A 19,167-nucleotide genomic window follows, 5' to 3' on the forward strand; every position below is an offset into this window, starting at 1 on the left:
GTTTAGTAACTTCAGGTCACTGCAACAAGCCCAGGTACAGTTTACCGACGGATGGGTACAGGAGCTTGAAATGCACCGTGTAGAACGAAAGACCATCGTACGTATCATAAGTTTACCAGTCTCACAAATCGTCTTCATAAATACACATTCGTTAACCGTTTATTAATAGGACCTTTGAGCTCAACGGTAATTAATTAGTAGTGGAAATAATTTCTGGTTCGCATTACAGAAATGTAGCAGTGACAATAATACTGTATGCTGTAATCGTACTGGGCAATTAGTGATACAAAAAACCTGTTTTATCCTGTGAATAAAAGTATATGTTTTTGTCAATGTACCATGGTAATAAATGAAGCGAAACGCAATATTGTGTCAGGACAATTCACTATTTATGCACAATAAACAAATGAGCATAGCACCACAATTTCTGTTCAGCACCAGACTTGCTTGTAACCTATATTACTAATTATGTTATAAAAAATGAAGTATTAACTACAACAGAAGACTGACCTTTGTGGAAATGTTAGGAGCAAACTAACCTGTGAGCTGAAGTGTTCTGGGACGTTATATTTGGTCTTTGAATGGCTGTAATCCAGGCCATCCGTCGCCTCTTTTTACTTCGGAAACATGGCTCGAAGAATTTCTTTTCAACGACGTAATCCGATAAAAAAACGATCTCTTTACCCGTCGGCTTCCCGTGGCTGTCATGCGACCGGCTTTTGCAGTTAATAATACAACAGCTTCTTGACAGTTTTTTGTGTTTCTTTTTATCGCTGTGTAACTGATTTCAATTGAAAGCCTGCGTGCGCTAGTACCTCTTGCCACGAGTTCCCAGAATTCTTTGCAGTTTTACCCTTGAATGACGTCACATTTTCAATCTCTATAGCCACTTATGTAAGGCTACTGTTAGACTGTTACTAGCCTTAGCATTGCTGCTAGCGCTAGCATTCCGGCTAGCATTAGCACTTCAGTTAGTATTAGCACTGCAGCTAGCGTTAGCATTCCTGCTAGCATTAGCATTCCTGCTAGCGTTAGCACTGCTGCTAGCATTAGCACTGCTTCTAGCATTAGTGCTACTGCTAGCGCTAGCACTCTTACTGTTAAAACTGAGCCACAATGGCAATAATAAAGCTCATTTGTTACTTTTGTCTCACTGACCGCCAAGACATATCACAGGAATATATCACAGGAATATTCTTTTTGTCAGTTAACAACTGCTAAGGCTAGTGTTAGCACTATAGCTAGCGTTAGCATTGAAGCTAGCGTTAGCACTGCTGCTAACAGTAAAACGTCATAAACCTATATAAATGATAGCGAAGGTTATTCTTTTTTTTCTTTCTTTATTCTTCGAACTCTGTTGAACTCTGTTGGACTTGATATGTGGGTTTAAATGTCAAACATGTATTTTTACCATCATAAAAATAAAACAGTGCACTACTGAGTATATTGTACTTACCACAGCAGTGATGAAAGCGGAATGAGGACAGTTGGTCCAGTGATGGGTTAAAAAAAGATGAGGCGTTCAGGTGGTGCTTGGAAATTTGACCATCAGTTTGAACAGCAATAATGAGTATATACGTGTCTGTGTGTTGGTCTATGTGTGTGAGACATAGAGAGAAAGAGGGAAAATATACACTAGACTCATAAGTGTACAAATTGGTACTTTTTGCCCGAGTATAAGCGAATGAGTGACATACAGAAAAAGAGGGCAACTGGCATTAGATGAGCAAATAAAAAGTATTTCATCTTGAACTGTTTTGTGGTTTTTATTTTAAGACTACTTTAAGTGTGTTAGTGGGTAGATAAACTATACAGACTATAAACAGAGACATTAAATGAGATTAGATTAGTTAAACGTTAGTTATGTGGGAAAATCAACTACAGACAGGTAAATGCTGTGAGCTTTAATTATCCAGTCAGAAAAGATGATTTTAAAGTCATCAACTGACTCCAACTGCCCAGCTCTGAAAAACCTGTGTGCAGAAGACAAGTCCACCACTAAACAATAAGCTTGAATTTAACAGGCCAATTACAATGCTGTACTTAGTTGGCAAATACTAACTACTGACAAACTATTAATCTGTGGCAAAACCCTGTGAAATCTGTCTTATTGTACCTATTGAAAACGTTAATCTTACTACAACTGCTTAGATGCAGCAGACATTTTTAGGTTTACTCTTGGCACAGTGAGAGAGAGCTCGTTAAGCAGGCAGGTGTGAGCCTTCTTGCTATAGTGACTGCACCCAATGGCTCCATACACAGGCACACAGACATGCGCCTCACTTTTGCTGCTTAAAATGACCAGAAACGTCAGCTCGAAACAAATCGTTCCCAAATGAAAAGTCCATGTCGTATCGACAAAATTCTTTCACCGTGAGTGGCAGCAATGTCTGGTCTACTGAATTCTCAGTTTTCATGCCTGTGGAGTTTATTATATGGACGTGGTGACAGTGTAAAAACAGCCTGTACTTCTGGTTTTCAAACGAACTTTCTGAGCCATTTTAACATTAGAGTCTATGGAAGAGTTGGAGGGAGGAGGCTGTGCATCGGTGACATTTATGAAAGAACCATAACACCTATTACAATAATAAACACATTGGATGAAAGAGGACAGCGATGGCTACGTTTTGAGGGTAAAATCAGACCTGTAGATCAAACGCTGCGGACACAGCAGCAGTTTTAAAAAAGATTTTAAGATTAATTTTTTTGCTCCTCTCACTCTAGCAGTTGAGCTGTCTCACTCTAGCGCCAACATTCCGTCCCATACACACCCATTATAAACTCTGAAACGGCTGAAAAAACATCATGAAACTTAAACTGGAACTGAAGAAAAAGTATAATAGATATTGAAAAGATAAATACAGGTTGAATAGTTGAATGTCTTGTCTTCGTTTTAAAGTTTGAATGGTGGCTCTATGTCAACGTGTGTGGAAGTAGTAAGAGTTTAAAAATGAGTAAGTTGAATGAGGATTTGAAGGGTCTCCCCATTGAAATACATGGGAAATTTTTGTTGAAAAAAGTTGAATAAAATTAAAAATATAAATGTTAAAAATGAGAAAAATAGAAGCAGTGATGTCCAAAAGAAGAGGAATCTAACGGTGTTTGAATGGTTTTTCTAAGTTGAACGGTTTTGAAGGAGTAGGACTACAAAAAACGTACGGAATAGATAATAAAATATAATAATAATAAAGATTAGAAGAACAATACTGTGAATGCTTTTCAAGCATTCACACTAACTAGAAAGTGCATTTTCTGAAGAAACTGCAGTGTGAATGCTTGAATCTGAATGTATGCACTGAAATGAATTAATTGCTGAATTTAAGTTAAAAATTTTGAATGAGATGAAAAATACAAAAATCTTCGCCTGAAAACAAAAGTGCTGAACTGCTAAAAGCTGACATCCACACAGAAGAAGTTGGAAAATAGCTGAAAATGTTTTAATTGTAAATTAGAAAAACCTAAGAAATGAGAAAATGAAATTTAGAGTCAGAAAACATCTGAATGAATATTAAAAGTTCATATTCTTTGAATCACTGAATGACTAAAATGTGATCCCTCCACTTGGATCCACACAGTTTAAAAATTTTAAATGTCTGAGCTTTGAAAGACACAGTGTTGGAAAGAGAACAACGATGGCGACGTTTTGAGGGTAAAATGATGGCTGATGAGCAAACACTGTGGACACAGCAGCAGTTGAAAGAGAAGTGTTTATTAAGATGAATCTTGGCACAGTGAGAGAGAGCTCCTTAGGCAGGCAGGTGTGAGCCTGGTTGCTATAGTGACTGCACCCAATGGCTCCCTACACACACAGACAGACATGCGCCTCACTTTTGATGCTTAAAATGAACAGAAAACTCAGGCCGAAACAAATCGTTCCCAAATGAAAAGTACAGGTCGTATTGACAAATTTCTTTCACCGTGAGCACCAGCAATGTCTAGTCTACCAAATTCTCAGTTTTCATGCCTGTGGAGTTTATTATATAGACGTGGTGACAGTGTAAAGACACCATGCTCTTCTGATTTTCAAACGAACCTTCTGGGCCATTTTAACATTAGAGTCTATGGAAGAGTTGGAGGGAGGAGGCTGTGCATCGGTGACATTTATGAAAGAACCATAACACCTATTACTATAATAAACACATTGGATGAAAGAGGACAGCGATGGCTACGTTTTGAGGGTAAAATCATTCCTGTAGAGCAAACGCTGCGGACACAGCAGCAGTTTTTAAAAAAGATTTTAAGATTAATTTTTTCGCTCCTCTCACTCTAGCAGTTGAGCTGTCTCACTCTAGCGGCAACATTCCGTCCCATACACACTCATTATAAACTCTGAAACGGCTGAAAAAACATCATGAAACTTAAACTGGAACTGAAGAAAAAGTATAATAGATATTGAAAAGATAAATACAAGTTGAATAGTTGAATGTCTTGGCTTCGTTTTAAAGTTTGAATGGTGGCTCTATATCAATGTATGTGGAAGTAGTAAGAGTTTAAAAATGAGTAAGTTGAATGAGGATTTGAAGGGTCTCCCCATTGAAATACATGGGAAATTTTTGTTGAAAAAAGTTGAATAAAATTAAAAATATAAATGTTAAAAATGAGAAAAATAGAAGCAGTCACGTCCAAAAGAAGAGGGATCTAACGGTGTTTGAATGGTTTTTCTAAGTTGAACGGTTTTGAAGGAGTAGGACTTCAAAAAACGTACGGAAGAATAAAATATAATAATAAATATGTAGAAGAACAATACTGTGAATGCTTTTACAAGCATTCACACTAATAACTAGAAAAATTTGCATTTCCTGCGAAAATGCAGTGTGGATGCTTTAAAGCTGAAGCTGTCTGCAAAAACTAGCTGAAAAAGCTGAAAAGTTGCAGAAATTGTAAAAAATTTGCAGAAGCAAAGGAACTTTGCTAAAAAGTAATAACTTAGAGGAAACATAATACTTGGCAGAAATACAATAGCGTAGCAGAACTTGGCAGAAATATTGTAACTTAGCAGAAACATGATAACTTCTCAAATATACAAGAATTTAGGAGAAATAGTATAAGATAACAGAAAGAATATATTTAGCCAAAAATACTTAAACATTACAGAAACACTATGATTTAGAAAAATAGTACAACATAGCAGAAATACTGTGATTTACCAGAGACACTGTGATGAACTATGAATATTGTAATTTTGAATTAATAGTATGTTTTAGCACAAATACTATAATTTGACAGAAATATTATCATTTGGCAGAAATACTATGTTTCAGCACAAATACTCTGGTTTAACACAAATATTATAACATAGCAGAAATACAATTATATAGCAGAAATGCTATATTTAGAAAGAAAAATATAATATAGTAGAAATACTATGTTTTAGCACAAATACTATAATTTGACAGAAATACTATCATTTGGCAGAAATACTATGTTTCAGCACAAATACTCTGGTTTAGCACAAATATTATAACATAGCAGAAATACAATTATATAGCAGAAATGCTATATTTAGAAAGAAAAATATAATATAGTAGAAATACTATGATTTAGCAGAAATACTGTAATCAGCACATATACTGTAACATGACAGAAATTCCTCCACTTAGTAGTAATACTATAACATAACACAAATGTTATGATTTGGCACAAAAACCAGGATTTGGCAAAAATACTATGATTTAGCAGAAATACTATGATTGAGCAGAAGTACTAAGATGTAGTAAAAGTACTTTGATTTAACAGAAATACAATTATGGAGGAGTAATACTTTAAAATGGGAGAAATATTGATACACACACACACATACACAGAGCCTAAAGGGAACAGTATTTGTGCCATTGAGTGTTAACAAGAATGTGAGGGCCATATTAGAAAAGCTGGTAAAATCATAAAAGTTTGCAGAATTGTAATAAATGATGAATATGAATTACTGGTCTGTGATAGTGTATTAATTTGTAGGGAAAAAACATGTTGACCTAGGTGGAATCGAACCTACGCCCTTTGGCTTGTAGACCCATGTCACTACCAACTGCGCCACTGGGAAAGAGACCGGGTACTTGGAAAACAGGGTCATGAGCAGTCAGAATTAGATCGCGGTGAGAGGCGAAAAATGCCGATTTTTGGAGTTACAAAACGTCGTGTAACTCAAAAATAGGTGGACTAGAAGCATAATTCTTGTACTGGGTGAATCAGCGTACTTTGGTGTACTTTGACTGCGATTTTCATTGCTCTTTGTACAACCGTCGCGGAGATATGACGAGAGAAGAAACGGCAGAACTCAGATATGATTGGCTGGCTGGGAAGCCATGCAGGCCCTGATATGTAAATTTCAGGGCTAAATGTCTCAGTCCTCACAGAGGATTGGCCGCCTGGGGACCTGGCAGTAATATATAGAAATAGTATGATTAAGCATAAATACTACATTTAGTAGAAATATTATGTTTTAGCACAAATAGTATAAAAAGCAGAAATACTATAATTTAGCAGAAATACTATAAAAAGCAGAAATACTACAATTTAGCAGAAATACTATAAAAAGCAGAAATACTATAATTTAGCAGAAATACTATATTAAGCAGAAATAGTACAAAAAGCAGTAATAGTATAAAAAGCAGAAATACTATAATTTAGCACAAATACTATAAAAAGCAGAAATATTATAAAAAGCAGAAATGCTATGATTTAGCAGAAATACTATATTAAGCAGAAATAGTACAAAAAGCAGTAATACTATAAAAAGCAGAAATACTATAATTTAGAAATACTATAACACACACAGAAAGAGAGAGAAGCAACTTTGTAGATCAGTCAAGCAGCCTGGGAGCTGCTGGATTTGAATCCACCAATCAGAGAGGCTGTGTTCATTTTCCCGCCAAAACAGGTGCAGCCGTTTTTACACACGCAGCAGAGAGACAGGATTTTTGCAGTCTATTTCTCATTGTGACGACTACCCTCCAAACAAATGGCTATAATTTCCTAACCGTAGGGGCTAGAACGATCATTCTTACACCGTTTTGTTCAGAAGAGATGGGGGAATCTTCAAGTGTTCACAATTTATCATTAAAATATGAATTATTAAAGATATTTGACTTCTAATGCACCATAACTGAGTAGAGGCGAAGCGAAAACTGCCTTGACTTGCCCTCAAACAATACTTTCTAACTCTAAATCTGTTTGGAGCATCGATATCATTCTTTCACCGTAAGAGACAGCAGGCTTTGGTGAACAACCATGGCAATTTTCAGGTCTTTGTGGAAATCCAAAAAAAAGATATGACGAGAGAAAAAAGTGGCTCATTTCCAGAGTTTGAAAGCTGAAGAAATCTGAGCGAGGGACGAATTTCCTACCCTCAAACAAACGTAATTCGTGGCCAAATGGTAATAGGTGAGAAAAAAATTCTTGAATTGTGAGCATCAGGAGTGTCTGAAGATATATTGGCACAAGCCTCATGTCTCGACTTCGCTTCGTTAAGGAGATATGGCAATTCGAATATGCCTCTCATTACAGAAATCAAGCGGTGAATTTGAACAAACTCTCCATTGACTTTCTATAGAGAGTTTTCAGAGTTTGTGTTGGTCTGAGGAGATTTGCCAAAATTCTATAAATTCCACAACAATGATAGTGACATTTTCTGAAAGCCAGCAAAAATACCTACATTTTGATGTATAATTTGTGGAAGTTGAGTGAAAATTGAGCAAGTAGCAAGAAGTTGTTCGGACATGAAGAGAAAATTGCCAAAGGTACAGCAGCTCACTTAGAACCAACTGCATAGCAACCATAACAACCCATGTATTTTGTGAAAAATCACAAAGATGAAACTCAAAACTTGAAGAGGGATAAGATGAAAATGGTAACAGATATGAAAAAGCTGAATCATACATGAATAGCCCAATAATTTGTGAACATTTTAAAGTTTGAATGGTTGTTCTAGGTGAAAGTATGAGGAAGTAGTTAAGTTTCAAAAACAAGCAAGTTTTAGCAGAATTTTGGAAGTTTTCCATTCATTTCAATGGGACAAATTAAAGGAAAAAAGCTTAATATTTTAAAAAGTATAATAGCAAAAAATAGCAAAAGTCATAGCTGGAATTAGCAGAAATAGCAGAATAGTTTAAAATTTGAACGGTGAAAATCGGCTGAAAATTGTGGAAGTAGTTAAGTGCCAAAAAAAGTACAAAAAGTGGCAACTAGAATAATAATAATAATAATAATAATAATAAAGTATAAAGAATAAAGAGAAACAGGAAAACAATAGTGTGGATGCCTTAAAGCATCCACACAATAATAATAACTAGAAAGTGCATTTTCTGAAGAAACTGCAGTGTGAATGCTTAAATCTGAATGTATGCACTGAAATGAATTAATTGCTGAATTTTAAGTTAAAAATGTTGAATGAGAGGAAAAATACAGAAATTTTAACCTGAAAAAAAAAAATTCTGAACTGCTAAAAGCTGACATCCACACAGAAGAAGTTGGAAAACAACTGAAAATGTTTTAATTGTAAATTAGAAAAACCTAAGAAATGAGAAAAGGAAATTTAGAGTCAGAAAACATCTGAATGAATTTTAAATTTTAAAAGTTAATATTCTTTGAATGACTGAATGACTGAAATGTGATCCCTCCACTTGGATCCTCACAGTTTAAAAAGTTTACATCTCTGAGCTTTTAAAGACACAGTGTTGGGCAGAGAACAACGATGGCGATGTTTTGAGGGTAAAATGATGGCTGTAGAGCAAACACTGTGGACACAGCAGCAGTTGAAAGAGAAGTGTTTAAGATGAATCATGGCAGAGTGAGAGAGAGCTCGTTAGGCAGTCAGGTGTGAGCCTGGTTGCTATAGTGACTGCACCCAATGGCTCCCTACACACGGACACAGACATGCGCCTCACTTTTGATGCTTAAAATGAACAGAAAAGTCAGCCAGAAACAAATCCTTCCCAAATAAAAAGTAAAGGTCGTATTGACAAAATTCTTTCACTGTGAGCACCAGCAATGTCCAGTCTACCAAATTCTCAGTTATCATGGCTGTGGAGTTTATTATATGGACGTGGTGACAGTGTAAAGACAGCCTGTACTTCTGATTTTCAGACAAACTTTCTGAGCCATTTTAACATTAGAGTCTATGGAAGAGTTGGAAGGAGGAGGCTGTGCATTGGTGACAATTATGAAAGAACCATAACACCTAGTACAATAATAAACACATTGGATGAAAGAGGACAGCGATGGCTACATTTTGAGGGTAAAATGATGGCGGTAGAGCAAACGCTGCGGACACTGCAGCAGTTTTAAGAAAAGATTTTAAGATTAATTCCCCCCCTCCTCTCACTCTAGCAGTTGAGCTGTCTCACTCTAGCAGCAACATTCCGTCCCATACACACCCATTATAAACTCTGAAACGGGTGAAAAAACATCATGAAACTTAAACTGGAACTGAAGAAAAAGTATAATAGATAATGAAAAGATAAATACAAGTTGAATAGTTGAATGTCTTGTCTTCGTTTTAAAGTTTGAATGGTGGCTCTACGTCAATGTATGTGGAAGTAGTTAGATTTGAAAAATGAATAAGTTTAATGAAAATTTGAAGATTCTCCCATTGAAATACATGGGAAATTTTTGATGAAAAAAGTTGAATAAAATTAAAAATATAAATGTTAAAAATGAGAAAAATAGAAGCAGTGATGTCCAAAAGAAGAGGAATCTAATGGTCTTTGAATGGTTTTTCTAAGTTGAACGGTTTTGAAGGAGATAGAGTACAAAAAACGTACGGAATATATAATAATAAAAAAAAAATAGAATAAAGATGTAGAAGAACAATACTGTGAATGCTTTTACAAGCATTCACACTAATAATAATAACTAGAAAGTGCATTTTCTGAAGAAACTGCAGTGTGAATGCTTGAATCTGAATGTATGCACTGAAATGAATTAATTGCTGAATTTAAGTTAAAGATTTTGAATGAGATGAAAAATACAGAAATTTTTGCCTGAAAACAAAAGTGCTGAACTTATGATAGCTGACATCCACACAGAAGTAGTTGGAAAATAGCTGAAAATGTTTAAAATGTAAATTAGAAAAACCTAAGAAATGAGAAAAGAAAATTTAGAGTCAGAAAACATCTGAATGAATATTAAAAGTTCATATTCTTTGAATCACTGAATGACTAAAATGTGATCCCTCCACTTGGATCCACACAGTTTAAAAACATCTCTGAGCTTTTAAAGACACGGTGTTGGACAGAGAACAATGATGGCGACGTTTTGAGGGTAAAATGATGGCTGATGAGCAAACACTGTGGACACAGCAGCAGTTGAAAGAGAAGTGTTTATTAAGATGAATCTTGGCACAGTGAGAGAGAGCTCGTTAGGCAGGCAGGTGTGAGCCTGGTTGCTATAGTGACTGCACCCAATGGCTCCCTACATACACGGACACACATGCACCTCACTTTTGCTGCTTAAAATGAACAGAAAAGTCAGCCCGAAACAAATCGTTCCCAAATGAAAAGTACAGGTCGTATTGACAAAATTCTTTCACCGTGAGCGGCAGCAATGTCTGGTCTACTGAATTCTCAGTTTTCATGCCTGTGGAGTTTATTATATGGACGTGGTGACAGTGGAAAGACACCATGCTCTTCTGATTTTCAAACGAACCTCCTGAGCCATTTTAACATTAGAGTCTATGGAAGAGTTGGAGGGAGGAGGCTGTGCATTGGTGACATTTATGAAAGAACCATAACACCTAGTACAATAGTAAATACATTGGAAGAAAGAGGACAGCGATGGCTACGTTTTGAGGGTAAAATCATACCTGTAGAGCAAACGCTGCGGACACAGCAGCAGTTTTAAAAAAAAATTTTAAGATTAATTTTTTCGCTCCTCTCACTCTAGCAGGTCAGCTGTCTCACTCTAGCCCCAACATTCCGTCCCATACACACTCATTATAAACTCTGAAACGGCTGAAAAAACATCATGAAACTTAAACTGGAACTGAAGAAAAAGTATGACAGATATTGAAAAGATAAATACAAGTTGAATAGTTGAATGTCTTGGCTTCGTTTTAAAGTTTGAATGGTGGCTCTATGTCAATGTATGTGGAAGTAGTTAGATTTGAAAAATGAGTATGTTTAATGAGGATTTGAAGTGTCTCCCCATTGAAATACATGGGAAATTTTTGTTGAAAAAAGTTGAATAAAATTAAAAATATAAATGTTAAAAATGAGAAAAATAGAAGCAGTCATGTCCAAAAGAAGAGGAATCTAATGGTGTTTGAATGGTTTTTCTAAGTTGAACGGTTTTGAAGGAGATAGAGTACAAAAAACGTACGGAACATATAATAATAAAAAAAAAATAGAATAAAGATGTAGAAGAACAATACTGTGAATGCTTTTACAAGCATTCACACTAATAATAAAGATTAGAAGAACAATACTGTGAATGCTTTTACAAGCATTCACACTAATAATAAAGAAACAGAAGAACAATACTGTGAATGCTTTTACAAGCATTCACACTAATAACTAGAAAGTGCATTTTCTGAAGAAACTGCAGTGTGAATGCTTGAATCTGAATGTATGCATTGAAATGAATTAATTGCTGAATTTAAGTTAAAGATTTTGAATGAGATGAAAAATACAGAAATTTTCGCCTGAAAACAAAAGTGCTGAACTTATGATAGCTGACATCCACACAGAAGTAGTTGGAAAATAGCTGAAAATGTTTTAAATGTAAATTAGAAAAACCTAAGTAATGAGAAAAGAAACTTTATAGTAAGAAAACATCTGAATGAATATTAAAAGTTCATATTCTTTGAATCGCTGAATGACTAAAATGTGATCCCTCCACTTGGATCCACACAGTTTAAAAATTTTAAATGTCTGAGCTTTGAAAGACACAGTGTTGGAAAGAGAACAACGATGGCGACGTTTTGAGGGTAAAATGATGGCTGTAGAGCAAACACTGTGGAAACAGAAGCAGTTGAAAGAGAAGTGTTTAAGATGAATCTTGGCAGAGTGGCAGGCAGAGCTCGTTAGGCAGGCAGGTGTGACACGCACACAGACATGCGCCTCACTTTTGCTGCTTAAAATGAACAGAAAAGTCAGCCCCAAACAAATTGTTCCCAAATGAAAAGTACAAGTCGTATTGACAAAATTTTTTCACTGTGAGCACCAGCAATGTCTAGTCTACTGAATTCTCAGTTTTCATGCCTGTGGAGTTTATTATATGGACGTGGTGACAGTGTAAAGACAGCCTGTACTTCTGATTTTCAGACAAACTTTCTGAGCCATTTTAACATTAGAGTCTATGGAAGAGTTGGAGGGAGGAGGCTGTGCATCGGTGACATTTATGAAAGAACCATAACACCTATTACTATAATAAACACATTGGATGAAAGAGGACAGCGATGGCTACGTTATGAGGGTAAAATCAGACCTGTAGAGCAAACGCTGCGGACACAGCAGCAGTTTTAAAAAACATTTTAAGATTAATTTTTTCGCTCCTCTCACTCTAGCAGTTGAGCTGTCTCACTCTAGTGCCAACATTCCGTCCCATACACACCCATTATAAACTCTGAAACGGCTGAAAAAACATCATGAAACTTAAACTGGAACTGAAGAAAAAGTATAATAGATATTGAAAAGATAAATACAAGTTGAATAGTTGAATGTCTTGTCTTCGTTTTAAAGTTTGAATGGTGGCTCTATGTCAACGTATGTGGAAGTAGTAAGAGTTTAAAAATGAGTAAGTTGAATGAGGATTTGAAGGGTCTCCCCATTGAAATACATGGGAAATTTTTGTTGAAAAAAGTTGAATAAAATTAAAAATATAAATGTTAAAAATTAGGAAAATAGAAGCAGTCATGTCCAAAAGAAGAGGAATCTAACGGTGTTTGAATGGTTTTTCTAAGTTGAACGGTTTTGAAGGAGTAGGACTACAAAAAACGTACGGAATATATAATAATAATAAAATAGAAGAATAAAATAGAAGAATAAAGATTAGAAGAACAATACTGTGAATGCTTTTACAAGCATTCACACTAATAAGAAAGATTACAACAACAATACTGTGAATGCTTTTCAAGCATTCACACTAATAAGAAAGATTACAACAACAATACTGTGAATGCTTTTACAAGCATTCACACTAATAAAGATTAGAAGAACAATACTGTGAATGCTTTTACAAGCATTCACACTAATAACCATATCCAAAGTGACGATATAGTGTAGTCACACTTGGCTTCTAGTTGGAAACCCTTTGGCAAGTTCTAAGAAGAAATAAAAACATATATCATAAAACAACGTTTTTAATTATAAATAACCCACAAATCTATTTGTATATAGAAATCTGAATGTAAAACTTTTGCTTCAAATTTTATTTTTAAGGTAAAAGTTTAAATATGTATATTTATTACGTTGCTGTCAGATCTTGCACTGACTTTTCTCAGCAAACATCTAATGGCTGCAGTTATCCCTGTTTCTTGTGCACCTCTCCCTACCCCACTCATCCTTTCCAATTTTCCATACATTCTATGCAGCACTCAGCGAATGACTAGACATTCAGCAATGACCTTATGGGGCTTACTGTCCTTGTGGATGGGGCAGTGAAGGTCATCTGGACAATTGTCAAGTCTGCAGCTTCGAATGTAGTTGCTTGCACTCGACTAGACTGAGATACACACATAATTTACTCAAATTTAGAAGGAAATATTAAGTCAAGATAATCCATTATCTCAAATACTTTTTAATTTTGAACAGCAAAAGCCACAATCACCCAAATTAAAACAAAACAGGCATATAAAGATAAACATTTCACTTTATGTGCAATTAATATAGATTAATATAGATTTTATGTAAAACCTTTTCATTATATATTTTTTTAGTTTCACTACCATTAAAAACAATTAACAGTAAACAGAAACAATTAAACTATGATGGAAGATCCTGAGGTGCTGGTTAATGACCGTCAATGCACACTTGTAGAGCAGATAATAATTCAGCTACATGGCTTTTTATGTCACACACTGTTGTTTTTCATCCTGCTTAAGTTAATTGCTTTCATAGTTGTAACATGTCACTCCAGTCTGAGCCAACACGAAAGCCAGGGCATCGTATTGCTGTCCAATGAATTACTTATGTCTTTTTGCCGAGAGATGAGATGATTCAGTGGATAAGACATTCAAGCCTGCAGCACTGTAGAAAACCTGCAAGATGAAAATAGTGTTGGTCAAAAATGCTGCTTTCTCATGTAGGTTAGAAACACTCAATCAACAGATTTATTAATAAGCAATGAGAGATGTTCATCTCACTGCATTTGACTGTTTTATAGCAGTAGCTTCAGTTAGGGGATCAAAGCAGAGCCAAGGAATTTAAAGATGTATCACTTGGGGACCCATGTGGAATGGCCAATTCTGAGCAAAGCTAATGTTAACAGCACCACTGGTGTGAAACAGCAACAACAAATTATCTTCACCACGTTCCAGTCATTTATGGTGATAACACAAAGGTAGTGAAAGGTAGTATACCTGATCTGGCAGTGATATACAAAGGTCGGAAGCCCAAAGTGCAGATAGCGATATTTTTGTCGTAGAGAGCAAAGTATTTTATTTTATGATATTATGTTAGTTGACTGTAGTCGCCTATGTGGAAACAGCACAGCTATGTCTTGATGCATGCTCAATCATACAGGTAAGGTATTCATCCAGGTAATCATCCAGGTACTTTTGGAGACAGCACAGCTATATTTCACGTTGTTGTCTACCACCACACCTGGGTAATTCACCAATCATACACTAAAAATATTGAATTAAAGGGCAGTTTGTTTAGTTTAGTTTATCTGCCACAGTCTTTGTACTTATCTGTATGTTATGAATTCATTTTTTTGGATAATACCTTTTTAAAAACTAATAAATTAACACTTTATCAATCTGTCAAGATCAACAAAATGTAATTTCATTTTGTTTTGTTGCACAAACCACCAAACAACTACTCGTATTCATCAAAGTCCTTATTTTTTGCACCGACTGAATTAAAACCCAATGTAAAAAGTGGCGTTTGGGCTTAAATAAAAAGACCCTGGAAACCAAAATGGAAATAAAGCTCAAGATATTTAAGTAGGTGAGACATAAGTTTGAATAGTTAATAAGCTTGAATTGGCTCAACTCCTCCTCCACTTCAATAATTTACACATAATTAAGCAGGAAATTCAATTAGGTTTTAATCTGTTCCATATGGGCAGGCTGCAGATGGAAACGAGGAATCCATTCAAACAGAACAAAAAAATAATTTAGCTGGAGAATGATGTGAGGATGCAGAGCAGCATTTTCAAATTACGGTTTGTGAGGGCAGACACATATTTACATCAAGGTCAACCTTCATTTCTCTTTTTCACAGCGACAAAAGAATGTGCTTTAGGATTAGCTTGTTGTTACTGATTACATTTATTTTCCGATGACCATGAGTGAGATAGGCAGGAGCTGAGCAGAATGAGAAAGTGCAAGGTGTGTGTGTGTGTGTGTGTGTGTGTGTGCGTGTGCGTGTGCACACACCTTGTCACGCTGACACACACACTGCTGCCAAACCTGTTATGATTAATATGTGAGCTCAGTTTTAATGTGCTGAAGTATGAAATGTAGTATCTTGATTGGATGAATAATTTTCTATAGTGACCTCCATTGTAAAATAAACAGCTGGCAATAATCTGGAGATACATTATGCTACATGAAAATTGTGCTTTTTTTCTGTCTAATTGTGTGGGGTTTTTTTGTTTTTTTGTCCAGCTCTTTGCTTCAGCAGATCTGGGCCGCAAGTGGACATTACTGCAGGAGAGGGTCACAAAGGACAGAGTTTTCTGGTCAGTCAAACTTAATTTTATAAAATTTGATGGATAAAATACCAAGAATGCAGCTGTGTTTGTGTCATAGCTGAGGCCAGCATTACTAAGCAAGTTCATGATACCCAAGATATCTTTTTCTTATTTCCAGTCACTTATCCAAACATCAGCAACATCAGTAACTGAAGGTGGATCAGTCAACCCAGATTCTCCCATTCTTTTTATGAGTATGGTCACATAAAACTGTGCAATTTGATTAATCATAGACATGGACTAGTCTACTTGCAGCAAAGCAGTATAATTTACGAATGAAGAGACTATATTAAAATATTGAAAGACGTTAAACAGATAATACATCTGCAAGTTGGTACATAAGAATGTGTGATTTAAACTTGTTTACACATGGAAGGAAAAAGAAGGGAATGACGTTGTTCCCCAAGAATCTCCATTTCTTACTGATGCTTGTCAGATAAAGACAAATACTATCTCTAGAACTACAGTCCTTTCTACTACCTAAATGCTGAAGTTCTAGGGATTTTGTTGGAAAGAACTGATTGGTCATTATGTTGTGGTTTTGTATATGTTCGTGTCTTTTCTAAAGGATAACATGCACCAGAGCACATTAGGCCTGCAGCATATCTTACCATGGCGGTGTACCCATTAAGAAGATAACCTTTGTGTTTACCCTGAAAACCAAAGGATAAACCTGACAGTACCACACTTGCCTGACTCAGTCTCTAGGTTTGCTCTACAGGCCTCTGATAACTTCTTCACTGATATATAGTTTTAGAAACTGTGAGAATTAAGGTTGCAACCAAACAAAACATTTTCTGTTTCTTGTGCAAAGATGATTAATACTGGTTCTTGAACATATGTCAGTGTTTTGGCTAACCCCAATAAGTTAAGGAAGAGAGGAATGAAAATACAAGTACAAGGACTTTATTTTGAATTTACTTTGAGATGGGTGTTGAAGGCTATAATAAACACAGACGAAAAGAAAATTTGAACTGCTTAAGGTTATTTCAGTTCACTTAAGTTCAATTTAGTACCAAATCACAATAACAGTCACATTGTAAGGTAAGAACCCTACATTATTCTGGAGAAAACCTCAACAATCAAGCAACCCCTAGACAAGTTTGCAGTTGTAGAAAGGACAACCTCTGGCAGAGCCAGGGCTCAGGGAATCTCTGCTATCTATCAAAAAAAGTTAAAAAGTAGTTATATGGCTCCACTGGTATATAAACATGTGGGGAGAGTGAGAGCTGAATGGTGAAGAACTGCTTAGTTCATTGCATCAAGTCTCTTAGGACTTTGATCCTATAGCTACATAACGGGTCATATGTCTAGCCTTAACTGTTAGCTTTATCAAAAAGGAAAGTTTTTCTTAAAAGTAGAGAGTCTGTATGTCTCCTGAAAACAAACTGGAAGCTGGTTCCACAGGAAGGAGGCCTCCTGAAAGTTGAAGGCTCTATTTGAAGGATTTAACTGGGTGCCGCTGAAGAGAAGCTAATATTGGACAAGAATGAACTCACTTTATCATCCCTGTCAGTACTCTGGCAACAGCATTGTGGATTAATTGGGGGCTTAGTGAACTTTAAGAATGACCTGATAATGATAAAAAAACAATAGTCCAGCATAAAAATAATGAATGCAGATATAAGACAGAAATATCGTGCAGAAGAAACATCCTGGTATGGTAATGCCAACCAGATTCAGAATGCAATTAAACATATAATAACCTCAGTTTTGTCTGAATATTGGAAGGAAATTATGGGACATCCTTATGTCTTTAAAATATGCCAGTAGCCAAAGTATATGACTTGTGTCATCTGGCTTCGCAAATGAATCATACTGGGTATTATCTACGTAGCAATAAAAATGTATGCAGTGTTTTCTGATAATATTCTCTAAGGGACGCATGTATAATATAAAAGTATGGATCCCAGCACAGAACCCTGTGGAACTCCATGACAAACTTTGTGGAGAAGACTATGAGTTTACATGAACGAAATCAGGTACATACAATTTAAACCATTGGAATGTATTTTCTTTAATACAATTTTAGTAGAGAGTAACAGTTTAATCTAAATTTATGTTGAAAAATATTGTGATCAACAGTATCAAATGCTACAGAGTGACCTAACAGGACAAGCACAAAGACATGTCCTTTGTTTGAGTCCATGAGATTGTCATTCATTTCAGGTTTTAAATTATACACAATCCAATAAGAACCTATGGCGCCAGAATAGAAAAGTCTCTTTGAAAGTAGTAATACTCATTAAGCGCAGAACTGGGGGTTACATTAGTATAAAGATGAGAAGATGGGGCTTCGTAAAAAATTACACTTACTAACATTTTTAAAACTTGCCAATTAACTCTAATGGGCTACAGCTGCTCCACAGAAGTCAAATACTAGACCCCAAACGAAACTATCTAAAAAAGAATGTAAAGATTAGAAAATGTTAAGTATATGAATTATTACAATTGTTCCCTTAATTTTATATTTTGCCCTTCAGTTGAAGAAGAAATGACATCCACATCAGTTTATGTATAATTTTAATATGCCAACATAAGATGGTGATTGTGATGAACCTTATCCTGTTTACCTTGACAGATACATACTTACTCTGTATTCTGTAGAAAAATATTGTGATCAATGATGATTTTATATATTTTTCCATAGCATTACATTTGAATTTAACAGTTCAATCTTTCAAATAACGGACAAATATTTGTGAAATCATGATACATTTGTGAATGTATTTTAACAATCTAAATATGCATATATGTACAGACAAATACATTTAGACAACAAGGAAATTGTTATATTACATTACAGTGATTTTACGTTAATTTACATTTGAAATGTGAAATCACAGTCCATTTATGTAAATTTAATGATATTCTAGAAGAACAGAACAAAACTGTAAAATACACAGTAAAATACTTTTATATTAGGATTTTTTTTTACAGTGTAGGACTTTGCTCTTCTAGACAGAGATCTCAGTTGTTCCTGGATCTGCTGGAGCCACTTGCCCAGCTTGGGGTTCACTGCACCAAGTAATCCGTTTACCACTGGGACCACTGTTACCTTTGCCCTCCACATCTTCTGGAGCTCTTCTCTGAGCCCTTAGTATTTCTCCAACTTCTCGTGTTCCTTCTTCCTGATGTTGCTGTCATTCAGTATCGCTACATCTGTCACTATGACTGTCTTCCTCTGCTTGTACACCACTACCATGTCCGGTTTGTCCGTCTGTATCTGGAAGTTCCACAGAAACTTACCTTGGTCGTTGAGAATGCAAATCCCATTTTGACTTTGGAACATCCTTGCTATACCTGGCACAGGCATTC

At 35.6% G+C, this 19,167-nt stretch overlaps 1 protein-coding gene across 1 annotated transcript in view; it reads left to right on the plus strand.

The window, feature by feature from the left end:
- LOC102784471 (VPS10 domain-containing receptor SorCS2-like) overlaps positions 1-19,167 on the plus strand; it is a 163,145-nt gene that overhangs the window by 63,592 nt on the left and 80,386 nt on the right. The window contains 1 exon segment of the mRNA XM_087842721.1: positions 15,764-15,837. Coding sequence (XP_087698847.1) covers positions 15,764-15,837 — 74 coding nt within the window.

This window comes from Neolamprologus brichardi, chromosome 7 (assembly GCF_056152115.1).
Source record: "Neolamprologus brichardi isolate AB-2024 chromosome 7, ASM5615211v1, whole genome shotgun sequence".
Lineage (NCBI taxonomy): Eukaryota > Metazoa > Chordata > Actinopteri > Cichliformes > Cichlidae > Neolamprologus > Neolamprologus brichardi.